The sequence below is a fragment of the Epinephelus moara genome, chromosome 3 (genome assembly GCF_006386435.1).
Source record: "Epinephelus moara isolate mb chromosome 3, YSFRI_EMoa_1.0, whole genome shotgun sequence".
Taxonomy (NCBI): domain Eukaryota; kingdom Metazoa; phylum Chordata; class Actinopteri; order Perciformes; family Serranidae; genus Epinephelus; species Epinephelus moara.
The window spans coordinates 13,568,478-13,584,401 of record NC_065508.1 but is presented as its reverse complement, the minus strand read 5'-3'; the positions used below and the strand labels follow the sequence as shown (position 1 = coordinate 13,584,401).

General features: G+C 43.1%; 1 protein-coding gene across 5 annotated transcripts in view; it reads right to left on the bottom strand.

Annotated features, from left to right (window-relative positions):
- LOC126387970 (stAR-related lipid transfer protein 13-like) overlaps window positions 1-15,924 on the bottom strand; it is a 72,619-nt gene that overhangs the window by 17,051 nt on the left and 39,644 nt on the right. The window contains exon 1 of one of the 5 annotated variants that reach the window (XM_050040799.1): window positions 15,316-15,832. The exons of 2 other annotated variants lie outside the window; for them this stretch is intronic. In XM_050040799.1, coding sequence (XP_049896756.1) covers window positions 15,316-15,439 — 124 coding nt within the window. In that variant the 5' untranslated portion in view covers window positions 15,440-15,832. Of the gene's footprint in view, window positions 1-1,354; window positions 2,345-9,172; window positions 9,708-15,315; window positions 15,833-15,924 lie in introns of those variants that run through there. 2 more of the 5 variants (XM_050040796.1, XM_050040800.1) reach the window with 2 other exon arrangements.

The following is a 15,924-nucleotide window of genomic DNA, read 5'->3' as shown; positions in this document are numbered from 1 at the left end:
ATATCGATTTTTACTAAACTTGGTAGATATGTAGAACAGGACACCTCAAGGTGACTGGAGAAATTTAACTCTAATTGGCAACTGGGTGGCGCTATAACAACAGAAAAATGCTTAAAAATGGCTAAAATGCCACCGATCGCTGTGGCTCCCCCTGTGGCCGTATGTTTGTTTTTTTCTAATCTTTGGTATGACTAAGTCATGGTATGGTATGCTGTACTCAATGGGTATGGACTAGTGCATAAAAAAATCACCAAAGTGCAGAGAATTGCATGTCTGATGCTCAAAATTTTCAAGCGGAGGACCCCAAAACCTCTGTTTCATACATGTCCTCGCCTCAAGTGTTCAAACACACACACACACACACACACACACACACACACACACACTCAAAACACTCAAAACAATAACAAACTAAGTAAATTATAAATAGTTAAGAATGGAGGGCCATTACCAGACAAACTAAGACAAGTTTTAAAGATCAAAATAACAAACTTCCACAGTTACTGAATATAATACATTATTTCAGTCTCATCGACAAACCAAAACCACATCTAATTATCAAATTTAAATTTAAAAAGTCCTCCCTTACTGTTACCACCCAGCTGTTTTTTCCAAAATATATATTATTACTATTTTTATTAATTAAATTATTATTTGCACATACACACACAATCATACACATAATGATGCATGCCATATTCAACAAATTTCCCCAAATAACTGCAACTGCAAGATGTTTATTCAAGAATTATTATAACATTTTTTTTGTTTGTCATGTTCTACACATAAATGTATTATGTCAAGCTCTGTATATCATCTTGATTTTTTTTTTTTTGGTCTGTCCTTGTGTATATTTCCCACCTTCCTATCATTGTTGTACCTGTAAAGTCACTACTGTTTTGTTTCTTGCACCAATGAAAAAAAGAAAAGCCACCAACATTATTTATGCACCACGCTGCATTCTGCAGTCACTGCCTTTAACTCATACCTCCTTAAAAACCCCACTCATTCACTCTCACTTGTCTCGTTCACTGATTCAGAGGTGCTGGCATTGAACGGGAGAGGCACCGCAGAAACACAAGGGACAAAGTTCAGCAGGGCAATAAAAAGCCTTCGTCTTCACCATCAGAGATGAGAACGGTCAGAGGAAATGATCCTCTCACCGCAATCCAGCAATTACATCCCTCTCCCAGCATTCTCAGCATAACTTCTCTTTCTCTAAATCACATACGAAGCTACACGAGGGTAGATCATGAAAAAAAAAAAAATTCTTGTAACGCTCTGAAAATAGACTGTAGAGTCAGAGAAACACCACAGAGCGAGAGTCTGCAGGGCAAGAGAACTGAAGACTTACTTGAAGCCCTCATGGTGCGGCTGCTGACATGCTTCTATTTCTTTCTCCTTTGCTCAGTTTCTTCTCCATCCCATGGCACATCCACTCGCCCTCTTACCCAGCTTTCCATCAAGTGGCAACAATTCTGTACTTTCCTCCTCGCAGCCGTTCCAACCCTAGTGTTTACAACTCTGCCTCCCTCTTCCAGCCTGCCCCATGCAGGTTTTCTCTTCCCTCTAATTTTCTCCTTAACCTCCTCTCTCGCACTTTCTGCTTTGTTAGGATCCACATACAATATCACTCTATTTTTACAGCTCTCTCTCTGCCGTATGCTGCACCAGTCCTTCTTCTTGTTACATCTTTCATTCACATTTGTCTTCTTTAAACTTCTGCTCCTTTGTCTTTGTTACATAAACTTTCTTTTTATCCTTCTGTACTCTTTCTGCACCTTCCTCATCTCAACCCAAAATACTTTCCTTCAGCCATCCATCAGCCTTTGCTCCTTTCACTTTCACCTCCTCATCCTTTCTTCTTCTTTCTTCCTCTGAGAACCTGGTTAATGCCACCAACTCCACATCTTCTTTGTCATCACCAGAGCCGCTGTTGCCCCATCACGTCCGTGGAGGAAATGGCTAATTTCAGCTGGCGTTTGCATCAGCCAGCCCCCCCGAGGTCACAGACTGACGACTGGTGGACGCTAACTTCACATGTCAGCTAGAGCCTACTGGCGGGCCAGCAAGGAGACTCTGACCTCGGCCCCTGTCTTTTGCTTTACTGTACAAAACTGTGGACCAGAACAATGTGTGGGAGAATGCAGCGTGTGCGCACACACATACTGTACACACAGCGGCGCAGACATTTAGCACAGTCCAGATGTTGCCCCCAGTGAGTCAGAGAATGCAAAGAGGATGAGACAGGCAGACAGCTGGGGTGGGAGAGGGGGGGTAGCTGAGATGGACAGACCCTGTGGGAAAACCACAGGGAGGAAGACATACCACACCAGCCGCTAATTTACTGAACGTGACAACTGAAAGATTATCGACTCTTTTTAAGGGAACCAAAAAAAAAAAACAGGAGATGCGGATGAAGATCGGGGAAATTACAAGGAGAGAATGTTAAAGGATAAGCCTGGTTACTGTCAACAAATCCAATGAAGAGACCAAAACCTACCACGAACTGATCCTACTAACAAGTTCTGTCTGTGAATCCAAAGCCTGGTAATTCCTTATTATTCCTCTGTGCCACAGACCTCCAACACACACCAATGAGCCTCTCACCGTTGCAAAGGCTGACATGCTCAGTCACTACATTGAACATTGGCAAGTGGTTTATTTTGAGTCAATCCCACATACAGTGATGTGGTGTCATAAATACGAACTAGTGCATCAAATCTTAAAAATACCCAACAAATACAGTAATTCTGATTAACATGATCTTCGAGCTTAAGTTTGAGTTCCTCTTTAAGGACAAAAATACACTTAAATCCACACACGTGTTTCTTACTGTGCTGTAGCATCGCGCATAAAAATGGAAATACTCAGTTTAGTTTCTATAGATGAATAAATGAGGGATACTTGCACATCTTGTTACTAATCAATTGACCGTCATTACACTGACTATTCTAGTATTTAGGGCTGCCTCCTGACAGTTGAAGATTTGAATAATTTTGCGTATTTTTATATATTTAACCTTTACTTAACCAGAAAAACCTTAAGATTACGTACCCTCGGTACAGATAATAACAACATTTTCTGAGAACAGAGAGCAGAGCCATTTTCATTTTTTTGGCTTAATGTAAAGACATAAATATGCTGGAAATAGCCAAAAGTAGCTTTGTAAACAAGAGAATGTCAATGAAAAAGTCTGCAAAACTGTTAAGAGAGTCAGTCGACCCGAGCATACAGGATACAGAATAGGATACAAGAATCATCAGCTGCAGACCTTTCAGTCAACTGAGATTATCCAAGTTGGGCAGTCATTTTTTTTTCGCGCTTCTGTCAGTCAGTGTATTTCTGGGGACGTTTCAGCCCCAACAAGTAGTTGCAGAGTGAGCGGTTTGCATTCATGCTGCTCTCCAGTACAGGCAACTGCAGACCCAGACCAAAGGTGAGTCTGAGTGAGACAGAAGCCCTTTTTACACTGCCAGATTTTCAGCGAATGTTGGGCCGTTTTGCCGGCAAGCTGCGAGCGTTTAGACACACAGTGAAGGACGGGCCAACTTATGAGAGAATCGCCGAAGGACTGCCTAGCCGCGGCATGTATTGTACGTTACTGTTTACGTCACACGCTGAGCTACATGTTTTGTTACTTGCTCACAACCCCCACTGCCCCAAAAAAGGCGCATTCTGTATAAACAAAAGTAGGCAGGTGGCATTTTGCTGCACTCCCCGATTTTGTTTTTATACTGCCAATGCTAAACGAAGACTGATTGGGCTTTCCTGCAAATTTGCACAATTCCTATTTGAAAAGGGCGAGAGACAGCTGGCCACAGGAAGAGCTACGTGTCAAGCTCCGAGACAACGTTATTCTGCCTTCTGCTTAGAAGTGGTGAATTTACAGCTCACGGCAACTTAATACGATGCAGTCTCTGGCTTTTGTGTCGGCAAAAATGTTGTTGCAAATTTCCGATCCAGTATTAGCGCAGTTAGCTCGCATTAGCTCCCCTTTGAAGTCATAACTCTACATGGAAAAAAGGTATAAAATAGTCAAATACTTGTACTGGACAGCTGAATCTGATCCAATCCCAATCTGACACAACAAATGCAATAATTTAGACAAACACACAACCTCCTCCAAGATCTCAGACTTAAAGTTTGAGTTCTTCTTGCACGTATAATTGGCAATGTGTCTTTGTGTTGGTGCTCAAAGGTGCCAAGTGGCAAAGCTCCCCTCAGCATGGGAACAAAACACCGCTGTTCATCTGTGCAGAATTTAATCAAGAGATTAATTAGTACACAAACATGTTAGCAGAGGGCCACAAAACACACAAACGCACACAGTCGGACAGAGCTAATCCAAGCTGCCTACCGTGCTTTTCCTTCAGTCTATTCCATGTCACTGCATTCCTGCTGTGGAGAATATATGACAACAGGCAGCGAGCCACCAGAACGACAGTAGGGAAGGTAGACAGATGGTATGTGTGTGAGTGTGTGTGGGCGTGTGAATGTGGGCGTCCATGTGTGGGACAAAGGGGCTGTTAAGGTAGTTCCTTACATAACAAAAATGCCAACTATGTTACATAATACACACAATACAGGCACCCCGATGCCCTCACAGCTTTTTTGCTTGGGAAGTGTGCCTTCGCCTTTCTTTCCTCCACCTTTCATTTCCTCCCTTTTATCCAATGCCACTTCCCTTGACTTTCTGACAGCCTTTTCTCAGTGTTATGTCTGCCTTGTATGGGCTCTCAAGGGCCCTGAAGTACCTTGAATGACATAATTTCCTGTGCTGAATTTCCCAGGCATCCAGAGCGGCATGTGAGCTAAGAACAGCAACAGGATGTTCCTGGACTGAACATGTCAAAGGGACTCAGCTGGGATAATTGTTACACAGACTGAGGCGTGACGGAGAGAAGAACTAAGTGTTTGGTTAACGATTACAAAGTTCTATATTTAAATGTTGTTTATTTAAATGTGTCCTGTCAGTCGAAATCATTTTGATAACCAGAGCAGATACACCACACTGATGAGGGACAGAGAGGAGATAGCTCATGGTTTGTAAAGGCTGTACAGGATTGAGCAGTCATAGTCCTTCAACAAGACTACACACACACGCGCACACACACACACTCAAAGGATGCCTGGAAAGCAGCCATATTCCCACATAAGCTAAAGCACTTAGTCCTTTATGTTTAAAGGTCACAAAGGAAAAAAGCAGCGGAGGAGAGATGGGAGCGAGGGAGGAAGGAAGGGAGGGAGGGAGGGACACTGAAGAGGAATATGTCTGTCCCATCCCGTATGGTTCATCTGCGATGATGTCAAACGCTCAGGAATGTACTGTATAACAGCATCAACACTGGCGTGAAATCGGCGCAGGTTCAGGCGCAGCGTCAGCAGAGGTCAGACGGCCCATACCATATGACAGATGTGGCAGAACTGCTGTGAGTTAGTGGTCGGCCATAATTATTAACAGCACTGAGTGTTATGATGAATGTTATAGACCGGATGAGGCTGAAGGTGATCAAGTTGTACATTTGGTTGTGCCACTTTTTCCCAGCAGATGGTGGTAAAACAGTGTGTTACAGCAATGCATTTACATTTTTCTCAAATTACCAAATGGCTTCAGGCTATGGTTACATGAAGGCGGTGTAAAGCATCTGTGAGTGCGTGCTGCGTCTTGTCCATTTCGCAATTCAGTGACTAAGCATCTATTGGAAGAGCTCAGCGTTTAGCCTGGACTGGTATTCAGCTCAGCCTTGTGATTTGTCAGAGTGACAGTTGCGAAGATGAGTGTTGACTTTTACTCTGACAGATGCACTTAATGAGAGTTGTTTTAGAGATAGCTTTCACTGACTAAGTAAATACAGACTGGTAACAATATAAAAGAAATCCAGAAGAAATGAGAGGAGAAACAAATGCAGATGCTTCCACACAGGGAACGCAGGTTCACTGAATGCTGTGATGAGTATCCTTTGTAGGATCATAGTGTCCATTAATGGCACACTCAAAAATTTTGTGTATACTTCATTTATTGTGACTCTTCCAGCGCAAACAGACTACAAACTGAAAGCCCGTTTCCACCAATGAAATGGCAAAAATCACTATAATAAGAAACTTACTCGAAAAAATGACTCACTTATCTCAAATTATGACTTGGTATCTAAAAAATAATGCGAAACTCTCTCTGAATAATGACTTAATATCTAATTTGAATGACTTGGTATCACAACACAGTTAGAAACTTTGATCAAAAAAATGAGAGGCTTTCTCAAAATGATGTCTTAGTACCTCAAAATGATGCAGTATCTAAAAAATAATTACTTAAATCTCAAAATAATAACTTAGTATCTCAAAATCATGAGAAACGTTCTCAAAATTATGACTTAAAAGGGATAGTGCACCCAAAAATGAAAATTCAGCCATTATCTACTCAGCCATATGCTGATGGAGGCTCAGGTGAAGTTTTAGAGTCCTCACATCACTTGCGGAGATCCCAGGGGAGAGGGGGTAGCAACACAACTCCACCTAATGGAGACTTACGGCGCCCCNGCCTCTCTGTGCACCACGCTCACGTGTGCGCACTTGCACAAGCCCGTGAGACATGGGCACCGCCTTCATGTGTGTTCACGTGCTTTCGCTGGTCTCGCACGATCACTACGGACGAGCAGTATGGAGATATGTTGTGGTTTCAATTATGTGGTTTTTTTGGACATTTTAATCTGGGGTGCCGTCAGCCTGCATTAGGTGGAGTTGTGCTGCTACCCACTCTCCCCTTGGCTCTCCGCAAGTGATGTGAGGACTCTAAAACTTCACCTGAGCCTCCCTCTGCATATGGGTGAGTAGATAATGGCTGAATTTTCATTTTTGGGTGCACTATCCATTTAATATCTGAAAATCATGTGAAACTCTCAAAACTAATGACTTAATGTCTCAAAATAGTGGCAAAGAATCTCATAATAACTTGAAATCTCAAAATATTTAAAAATGGCTCAAAATAATGACTTGGTATTTAATTATGACTTAATATCCCAACACCATTAGAAACTTTTATACAAAAAATAAAATAAAAAATTAAATTAAATCAAAAAAGAGAGGCTTTCTAAAAATGAAGACTTAATACCTCCAAACAATGCATAATTATCTTAAAATAATGAGGAACTTTCTCAAAATAATGACTTATATCTTCAAATAAGAACTTAGTATCTCAAAATAATGACTTAGTCTCTGATAGTAACACAAAAACTTCTCAAAATAATTATAAAATGTTTCACAACACTGACTATAAGTATCTGAAAATCTTTCAAAAATGTTCTCAAAATAATGGCTCGGTATCTTAAAATAATGACTGTCTCTTATAATAATGAGGAACTTTCTCAAAATAATGACTTAACATCTCAAAATAACAAAAACTTTCTCAAAATAATTATTTAAAGTTTCAAAACAAGATTTTTTTTTTGCCACTTTCAGGCCGCGGAAAGAAGCATATCACTGACATAATATCATCTTATCAAGTTGATATGGCAAACTTGTTGGCAAACAGTTGCCTATTTACACATCCATCAGGCACAGAGCAGCATTATTAAACTGTAGTTGTGTTCATGGTCACCTGATGAAGTTGAGTCAGATATTCACTCTCTTTTAGCTGTGTTTTTAACCCCCTCAGGGAAATATCTGGCTCTCAAGCTGCAAAATGCTCCAACATGCTCAGCAGCTAGTCACTAACTTTGTCTGTTTGCTGTTTGACGTTAGCAGGTGACAGTCATGTGTTCATCTTTATTTAAAAATATGAATTATCGCTACTTTAAATTGTCTCCATAACCCTTCTGTATATAGCCCATGTGCATTTATAAATCTAAATGGCTGGTTTTAGATTTGGTTATGTCACTTTAAGTTTGTCTGGGACTCTACCAGCTGCTGAGACGTGGAATGCAGCCAGGGAGAGTACATGTATAGAAATATATAGAGAGACAGAGGCAGACAAGAAGGACAGGGAGAGTATGTGTGCAGTAGAGGAGGAGAAAACTGTGAGTAAGTGCTCGAGGCAGGGAGTGAAAATTAAATAAGTCATGCCATCATCCAAATCCAGCACAGGCATAAACTTGCTTCTCCATCTACATTCCACACCTGCCACAGCTGTCATATCTCTCTCCTTCACACTTATCAGTTTTTTTAAATGCCTCATACAAGATTTGGCTCGCAGAGACAAATTCAGCACCAGGGGATAAAGAAAACACTTAACACAAGACCTGTCACGTCTCTGCTCGCTCATAAGACCAGTCTTGTGCCATGAGTTAAATCTGAACAAAATCTAGCTGATCTCTTTTTAGCACCTGGAAAAACCTCACAATACAGCAACTCATCTTCTACAATGAACTTATGGCACATAAGAACAGCCTGAAGCTATTACTTTCTGAAAGGCGGGATGTTCTCTTCACTCCTTGGGAAACATGAGTCACGTGACAGGAAGTTGAGGAAGTCGCAATGGAATACAAGTTGGGTAGGGAGGACACAGACAAAAACAATAACACGGCAGTCCTTTGGAGTTTGTTGTGACTTCTTTTAGATTTATGAAAGACATCTTTGGAGGAGAGGTGGCTGCATATGTCCGATTGTGAGCGTTGCCAACCTGTGCTGTGTAAGCTGTTGCCAAAAAAGCATACTTAAAAAGTGCAATGAGGCAGATGATAGATGGGTTACTCCTTAAAGTTGGAGCTATTCAGATTAGGTATTGAGTAAACCTCTGAAGGAAAGGTTGAATGTTGAGCAATTCCTCAGTGAGGGAGACGGAAACGCACATGACAAAGCCGCAATCAGAGTCCCTTTATGTGTTTTAAAACACGCTCTTTATCAGAGCTTACATTGTTTGAATCTGCGCCTAGTTCAGCTCATTCACAGGAGAGGAGAAAACCAAAGGGAAATTTACACGAGGGAGACTTAAAAAATCAAATGGGACGTTTTAAACACTATAATAGCAGTGTAAAATCTATTCAAGCTCCATCTCCCTTTTAAAAAACAACAACAAACAAACAAAAAACAGAAAATCTGTAAGAAAAAATACAAGAAATGTGGAAAAAAAATCATTTTACTTCATTTAATTTCTTCCCTTTTTCCCTTCAAAAACAGAAATCTGCTCACACTGATGGACACATTACTACTTTGCCATATCCCTCTCTAGTTCTACCTTGAGCCAGCCTCCGTAGCAGCTGCTTGCGGGCAATGATGCGTGAGAGGCGCAGGGCAGAGCGCCGTCGAGGGGTGTCACCCAGCCTCAGGTAGTAGTCTTGTCCATCACGCGTCATGGCCTCCAGACAAGTTCCCTCACTGGTGCTGTCGCCATCACTCTCGCTGTCGTTACCGTCGCCCTTGGCGCTTTGATCCATGCTGATGTTGTTAGTTTCTATACTCCTACTGTCCTCTGCACCGACTGTGTCAGCACTCTCTACATTGTCCCTCACATCCTCGTCTTTGGCAGGTTTTATTCCGTTTGTATTCTCCACACAGTGCAGACTGTTGTTTGATGTGTCGTCATTCCGTGCAGCATTTGCTCTGCGTGCCACACTGCCCATAATCACAGCCACATCATCCATAACGCTCACACTGCTGTCCACAACCTCCATAACATGACAATCCACTCCTCACTAACCTACAAGTCGTCCTCCGACTCGCCCTGATGAGCTGTTGTGTGAGCACTCCTTCTGAATTCCTGCCTCTGACATGCCCTCACTGGAAGCCAAATCAGCTCCCCACCCACCCGCCTCCTCCCCTGCAGCTCACCACAGCAGAACAAACACACAAACCTCATCACACCACCTGACTCGGATGACAAGACCTTGTTCTCCCCTCACACACACACACACACACACACGCTGACTTCGCAGCTGGGATGGGAGGAAGACTCACAAACTCTTGCTTCCACAAGGTCTTTCCTTTTGGTCACATGACGAGCAGCCAATGGCATGAGAGCCCAGAGAACACTGCCCCGCTTCCTGACGCTGTGCCAAAGACACAAACTGTACATGCCTCGGGCAAGTGTGCAAGTGTGTGTGAGAGTGGAGGGAATATCTGAGATGGGAGATGTGATCAGATTGGGGATAGGCCTGGAAAAAACAAAATCCCAAAGACCATATGCCTGCCAGTGTGACATGGGAAAGGGCAGAACAATGGAGAGTATGTGGGTGTGTGAGAGTGTGCTGAGGAATGTATGTAGGAGCATTGTTACTAGAGTTAAGCAGGACAGTAATGCCATTGAGAAAATGTATCTAAATCCACATCAAGTCAATACCACATGATAATTAACATAACTTATCCAGCATGTACACACCACCCACATTCCCTGCTTGGGCCTCTAGATAGCAACACATCAAACTAAAATCCGTAATAGTAAGCAATGCAAATGTCCAAATGTGTGACTGATTGTCGCCATACTGTAACATGTTGGCAGATAAACCTATGGAATGCAGTGAAGGAGGAAAGTTCGTACTCTGACCTAGTTTGGCAGAATAGTGATGTGCCAGGACTGGAGGATATTAGGGGGGTCATTTTAATTCATTTTAGGGAGGTAATAGGCAGGGGGTAAGAGTGGGAAGGGGGTGCACGTGAAAAGTAGGTCATGGCAAAGTCAACTTCAGGTCAGCAGTCACACACACACACACCTGATCTCACAGTAGAGGTGTATTACAGTGGAGCTTCTTCTGTATCTCTCTTCGCCTGTAGGAGAGGTGCGAGTGAACAGCCTGATAATACATCTGTGATTCAATTTGATTAGACTGCCCTCTTGAGGATATGTAGGACAGATTAACTCATCTTTAAATTAGTTTTCATGTTAGTCTAGATACAACTGTAACATTTATGCAAAGTGCTGAGCAAACCTTCCAACTGACGCAGAGCACAGCACGCTGACACAGCAACATGACAGCTAAATAGATGTGTGTAAATGGATTGGCATGGGGCAGGGCTGTAGTAAGCGACCAGTAATACAATATCTGCCTGTCTGTCTCAGTTACAGCCGCACAAGACAGGACAAAACCAAACAGACAAACTAAAGAGGAGAATGGAAAAAGCAGGTGCAGGTATGTGATAGTAAAAATGAACCAAATATGTAGGTGGTGTTCATTCAAGGGGAACTAGGCCCACTTTCAAAATCCACACGTGTTATTCCTATGGTCTACGACAGTCCGAAAATTAAGTAAACATGAACAAGTCTCTCCCAAATCCAAACGCTAGAAAGCTCAAACTCACATTTGTGAGTCATACGGTCGAGCTGCTCCTTAGACAGTGAATTAGACAAGATGTTCTAGATGACACTGAGCGCACTTGGGAAAATGTTGGGTATGTATATGGGTACATTTTCTGTTTCAGAGCTGAGGACACTACAATAGAAAAAAGCTTATTTGCACTGTGTCGGCCCCTGAGATGCTGACTTTGTCGTTCACCAGAAACTGTTTTTCCATTTTGTTCTTGAAGGCGTCATAGGAGTGCAGCAGCTGATTCGGAGCACCTGGGCTCAGCGCCTCTGGAGAATAAAAGCCCAGCTTCTGTGTTGCTCATTCTCTCTCTCGACTTGGACTCATCCCCTCCAGCGTCCGCATGTTTTGGCCTTTGTTTGGCTTCACAACGCCTTACACTATTTTTCCACTCACTCATATCTATATCACTGACTCACTGTTTATCCACACTCCATATGTAGTTCTTTTTAGTTGTTTACCTTGTTACAATAAATACCTTTTGATTTACAACACCCACTGTGTCCCTTCCCGTATTCGTCATGGCCCGGGAGCCAGGTTATGACACCACAAAATCAGGCTCCCATTCGTTGTCGAAAGAGCAGCTCCAGACTTTATACCCTATGATGTTATAAGTTTGAGACTTACTTCTCTGGGTTCTGGCTTTGAGAGGGAGTAGCTCATGTTCACAAATGTTGATTGAACATTCATAGGCCACTGGTATAACATATTGGAATTATCAATTTAGGTGGTGCGCCCCTTTAATGCCACAATTTTATACTTAATTAGCAAAACCCAAACCTTGAATATGAGTACAGGATATAAGATATAAACTGTATAACTGAATACAAATCCCTAGCATGTGATGCCCTTAAAGGTGTTGGAGATATTGACTATAGAGATGTCTGCTTTCTCTCAAATATAATGGAACTAGAAGACAATCGACTTGTGGTGCTAAATGCGTCAAAAGAAAACATTTGAAAAACTCAGCAGCAATGTCTCTTTCCTGAAATTATAACCTGCTTACTGATGATAATCCACTGACCTTGCTATCAGTTTGATGTAGGAACTATTTTCTTTCTACCAAACTACACCCGCTAACCCTAAGTGTGCATCTACTAATGGACGAGAGATTCATGCTTGTGACAGCATAAGATGTAAACATTTATGTCATCCTCCTTGCCTGAGCTGTAAAGTTAGCTAGCTCAGTGATGCTAGGTGAGTTAGCAGTAGATGCACGCCTCCTTCTGTGCAGTGATATGGTTGGTGTGTGTAGCTCCTAAAATAGTTCCTATGAAACTACTTACAGTAAGGGCTGGGGATTAACTCGAGTAAGCAGGTCATGATTTCTGGAGAGATACGTTGCTGTTGAGTTTTTTCAAATGTATTTCTGGGGCGCTTTGAGCACCACAAGCCGAGTGCCATCTAGTTCCATTATATTGGAGAGAAGGCAGACATCTCTACCACAATATTTCCAATCTTCAAGACTCTGACAGTCAAAGCCTGGTCACCTTTAATCTTTGACCTCTAGACTTAGATACAGCCAAGGGAGCCCATTCCTGAGCATCTAAGGCTGCACACGGGCTCAAAGGAGATTTCAAGATATCTGAAGTATGACAAACACAACTAATGTGTGCAGCAGCATCTTGGATATTCTACAGCTGTGTAGGAAGACTTGCTCTTTAACACAGATTTCTTTGGGAAAACATAAGAAAATGTAGCTTGTGTCACGTGGCTAAAGGCTTGAACCGAAGATGAAACCTCAGATTGTTGATACAGCCATGAGATTATCTGTGAATGCACAAAGAGGCTGCTGAATCACATGAACTTCAAATGCAGTCAGGGCCACTAATGAGAGATTCACATTCATCAGCGGGAACATAACTCAACTATACAATCACTAGATTTAACTCACTGCTAGCTGAGTATTTTCAATATGGCAGCGAAAGACCGTTTCATGTAGGCGAGAGCCAACTGATGACTATATCATCAGAGCAGTGACTGGCTGTGAAGAGATTATTCAAGGTAAAGGTTTTGACACACTCACACACATATATGAATAATTACCCCAAAGCAACTAAGACCCGCAAATCCCATACCCAAAGGGAGACCCGACCCCCACCGCTAACCTAAAAACCCGTGGGATTACATCTAAATCCAGGTGCGATTATGCACTCTCAGTTTACACACACGCTATATTTGGACTGCATCTGACTGTTAAAATGCTTTGGGTTTTTTTTTTGTACATAGAATAAGAAGGGAGGAAGAATACTTTATTAATCCCCAAGGCGATTGCTGCACACATTAGGTACGTTTGTAACATTTCAGATCTTTTTAAATCTCTTTTGAACCCATGTGTAGCCTCACATGCTCAGGAATGGGCTCCCTTGGCTGTATCTAAGTCTAGAGGTCAAAGATTAAAGGTGAGCAGGCTTTGACAGTCAGAGTCCTGAAGCTTGGAGATACTGTGGAGCTCAGACTGGTTACATTAGTGTCGTCCTTTAGATCACTTAAAACCACTTGAAGGGCTTCTTTTTAAAATGAGACCTGCAGCTTTTTCCTAATTTGTAGTCGTTTGTGCCTTGATTTTAAAGGTTTCTTTCACTTCTGCTTATGACTTTGTGATTAGTATCAATAAACAATGTCTATTGTATTGCAAAGATTTGAAGTGCCCATGCTTCATGCTGCCTTGAGCCGTCGACCCTCTGGTTCACAACCCAAGTCCCTATGGACTGAGCTACTGCCACTGCTAAGCATGCTGTGCTCTTTTGCTACTGTGTTTCTAAAAGTAGCTGTATTGATTTTTTTACTTTAAGCTTCTCATAACAAATTCATTGTACCTGGCAATAAACTCCCAACACAGAGGGGAAAGTACACTGCTGAATACTAGCATAACGCTGAGGCCACATGTGCACGTTTTAAGGATCCCCCATCTCACAGTCTGATCCAGACAGATGTGAACTGTGTGCCTTGTGAGCTGATGGGTTAAGCAGTGGGCTGAGTGCAGGAGGGGCTGGTGGAGGAGGTTTTGGGCTCTGGCTGGAGGACAGGATGAAGCGGTGAGAAATTAGGGTAAAGAGGATTACCGGGGCAGCAGGTGTTCTGTGATGCTCCATTTGACTGATATTGCTCTCTTATTAATTCTGTGCAGAGCATCACTGAAGCAATATGAGAATGATCTTTAACAATGCCTCTCCTTTTCATGCACACACACGTGTGATTCATCACTGCTGTATGCACTTGAATACCCCACACAGGCAGTGTGACTTTGACTGATATGGTGGCCTGTGGTGGTTTGAGGGGTCGTGAATGTGGGAATGTTCATCTTTTAATTTGCTTAAGAGGCTGACATCTCGGTAATTACATTAAAGCGAGGAGACAGATGCAGCCCTCTCCTTCTCCTCCCTCTCTGGCGCACAGTTGCGATAGAGAGAGGGAGACATCCAAGTCTGCGCATCCAGGCCACTGTAAATATAGAGCAACCCGGCTGACCCTCCAAACTTGGTGCATTGGCGCGTACACAGAATATTTGACTCCAGACAGATTTGCATGAAACACGAAACCCATAATATCAAATCTCTGTCTTGCAAAAATCAAAGTAAACAATTCTCCACAGCTAAACAAATGCTGAGCGATTGGCATCTGAAGCCCCAGCAGACTGCACTCATGTCCACAGCACATGCCTGCGCTGTTTTCAGCACTAAATTTGACAATGACCTTCCCAAAATATCAGGGAGCGCGCTGCGCGTGACGCTACAGGCATAACAGAGGCTATATGCAGCACATCGACTGAGATAAACTTTTGTCTTCCTTATCCGTCTGATGTTAATCAGCAAAGTTGCTCATTAAACAGAAATGCAGGGGGAAATTATGTCTTCTAAAGGTGGAAAGCAAAAGACAAATCTCCCTCCATGCGGTCAGTGATCAATTACCAGACCCCGATATATCTATGATAAATATTTAAACACTCCGGGGTGCCTTAAGGTTGCAGCTCCGCTCGTGCTGCTGCTGTGAAGCTTGATCTATTTGACAGACTAATGAATGAGAACAAACCCCGCATATTAAAACACGTTTCATTCCCATTGTTTTTTGTCTCTCTGACCTGCCAGCCGTCTCTCTCGGACATTCCTCCACAGCAGATCCCAAGCCTTGGACGTGGAGTCCCGCAGCTGCTCGCTGATCGACCGCCGCAGCTGTAGCTTGGCAGACCTTCGCTGGCTTGTCATTGCGGTGCAGCCGGACGCATATTCCCCCTGACTTAAAACCAGCGCCTCCGTCAACACCCGTTATTCCTCAATCCTGCCTTTATATCCACTGTGAACAGCCCCGGGGCGGCTGGCTGGCTGCTGGGACAGTGCGCCCCGGCTGCTGCGTCTGGCTGCCGCAATGGTCGTCACCGCTTCACCTGGTATGAAGCTCCTCTCGCGCTGCGTCACCTTCCTGCACCAGCGGAGGCGGATGAAGTCCTGTATTCGCAGAGATTTGGAGCCACTGGAGATATACTGATTGGATTAATCCAGCATTTGTGCCCTCCTCAGCCCCTCTGCTCGAGTCATCTTGGCAGGAGGAAGGTGCAGCAGTGTTTCAGCATAACTTCAGCATGTGAGTCTGGACCTCTGACATGGCGAGCCAGATGTGAGAGGCGGTTTTCCCCCTCCCCATGTGTAAGACTCTCTCTCTCCCTCTCTCTCTCTCTCTCTCTCTCTCTCTC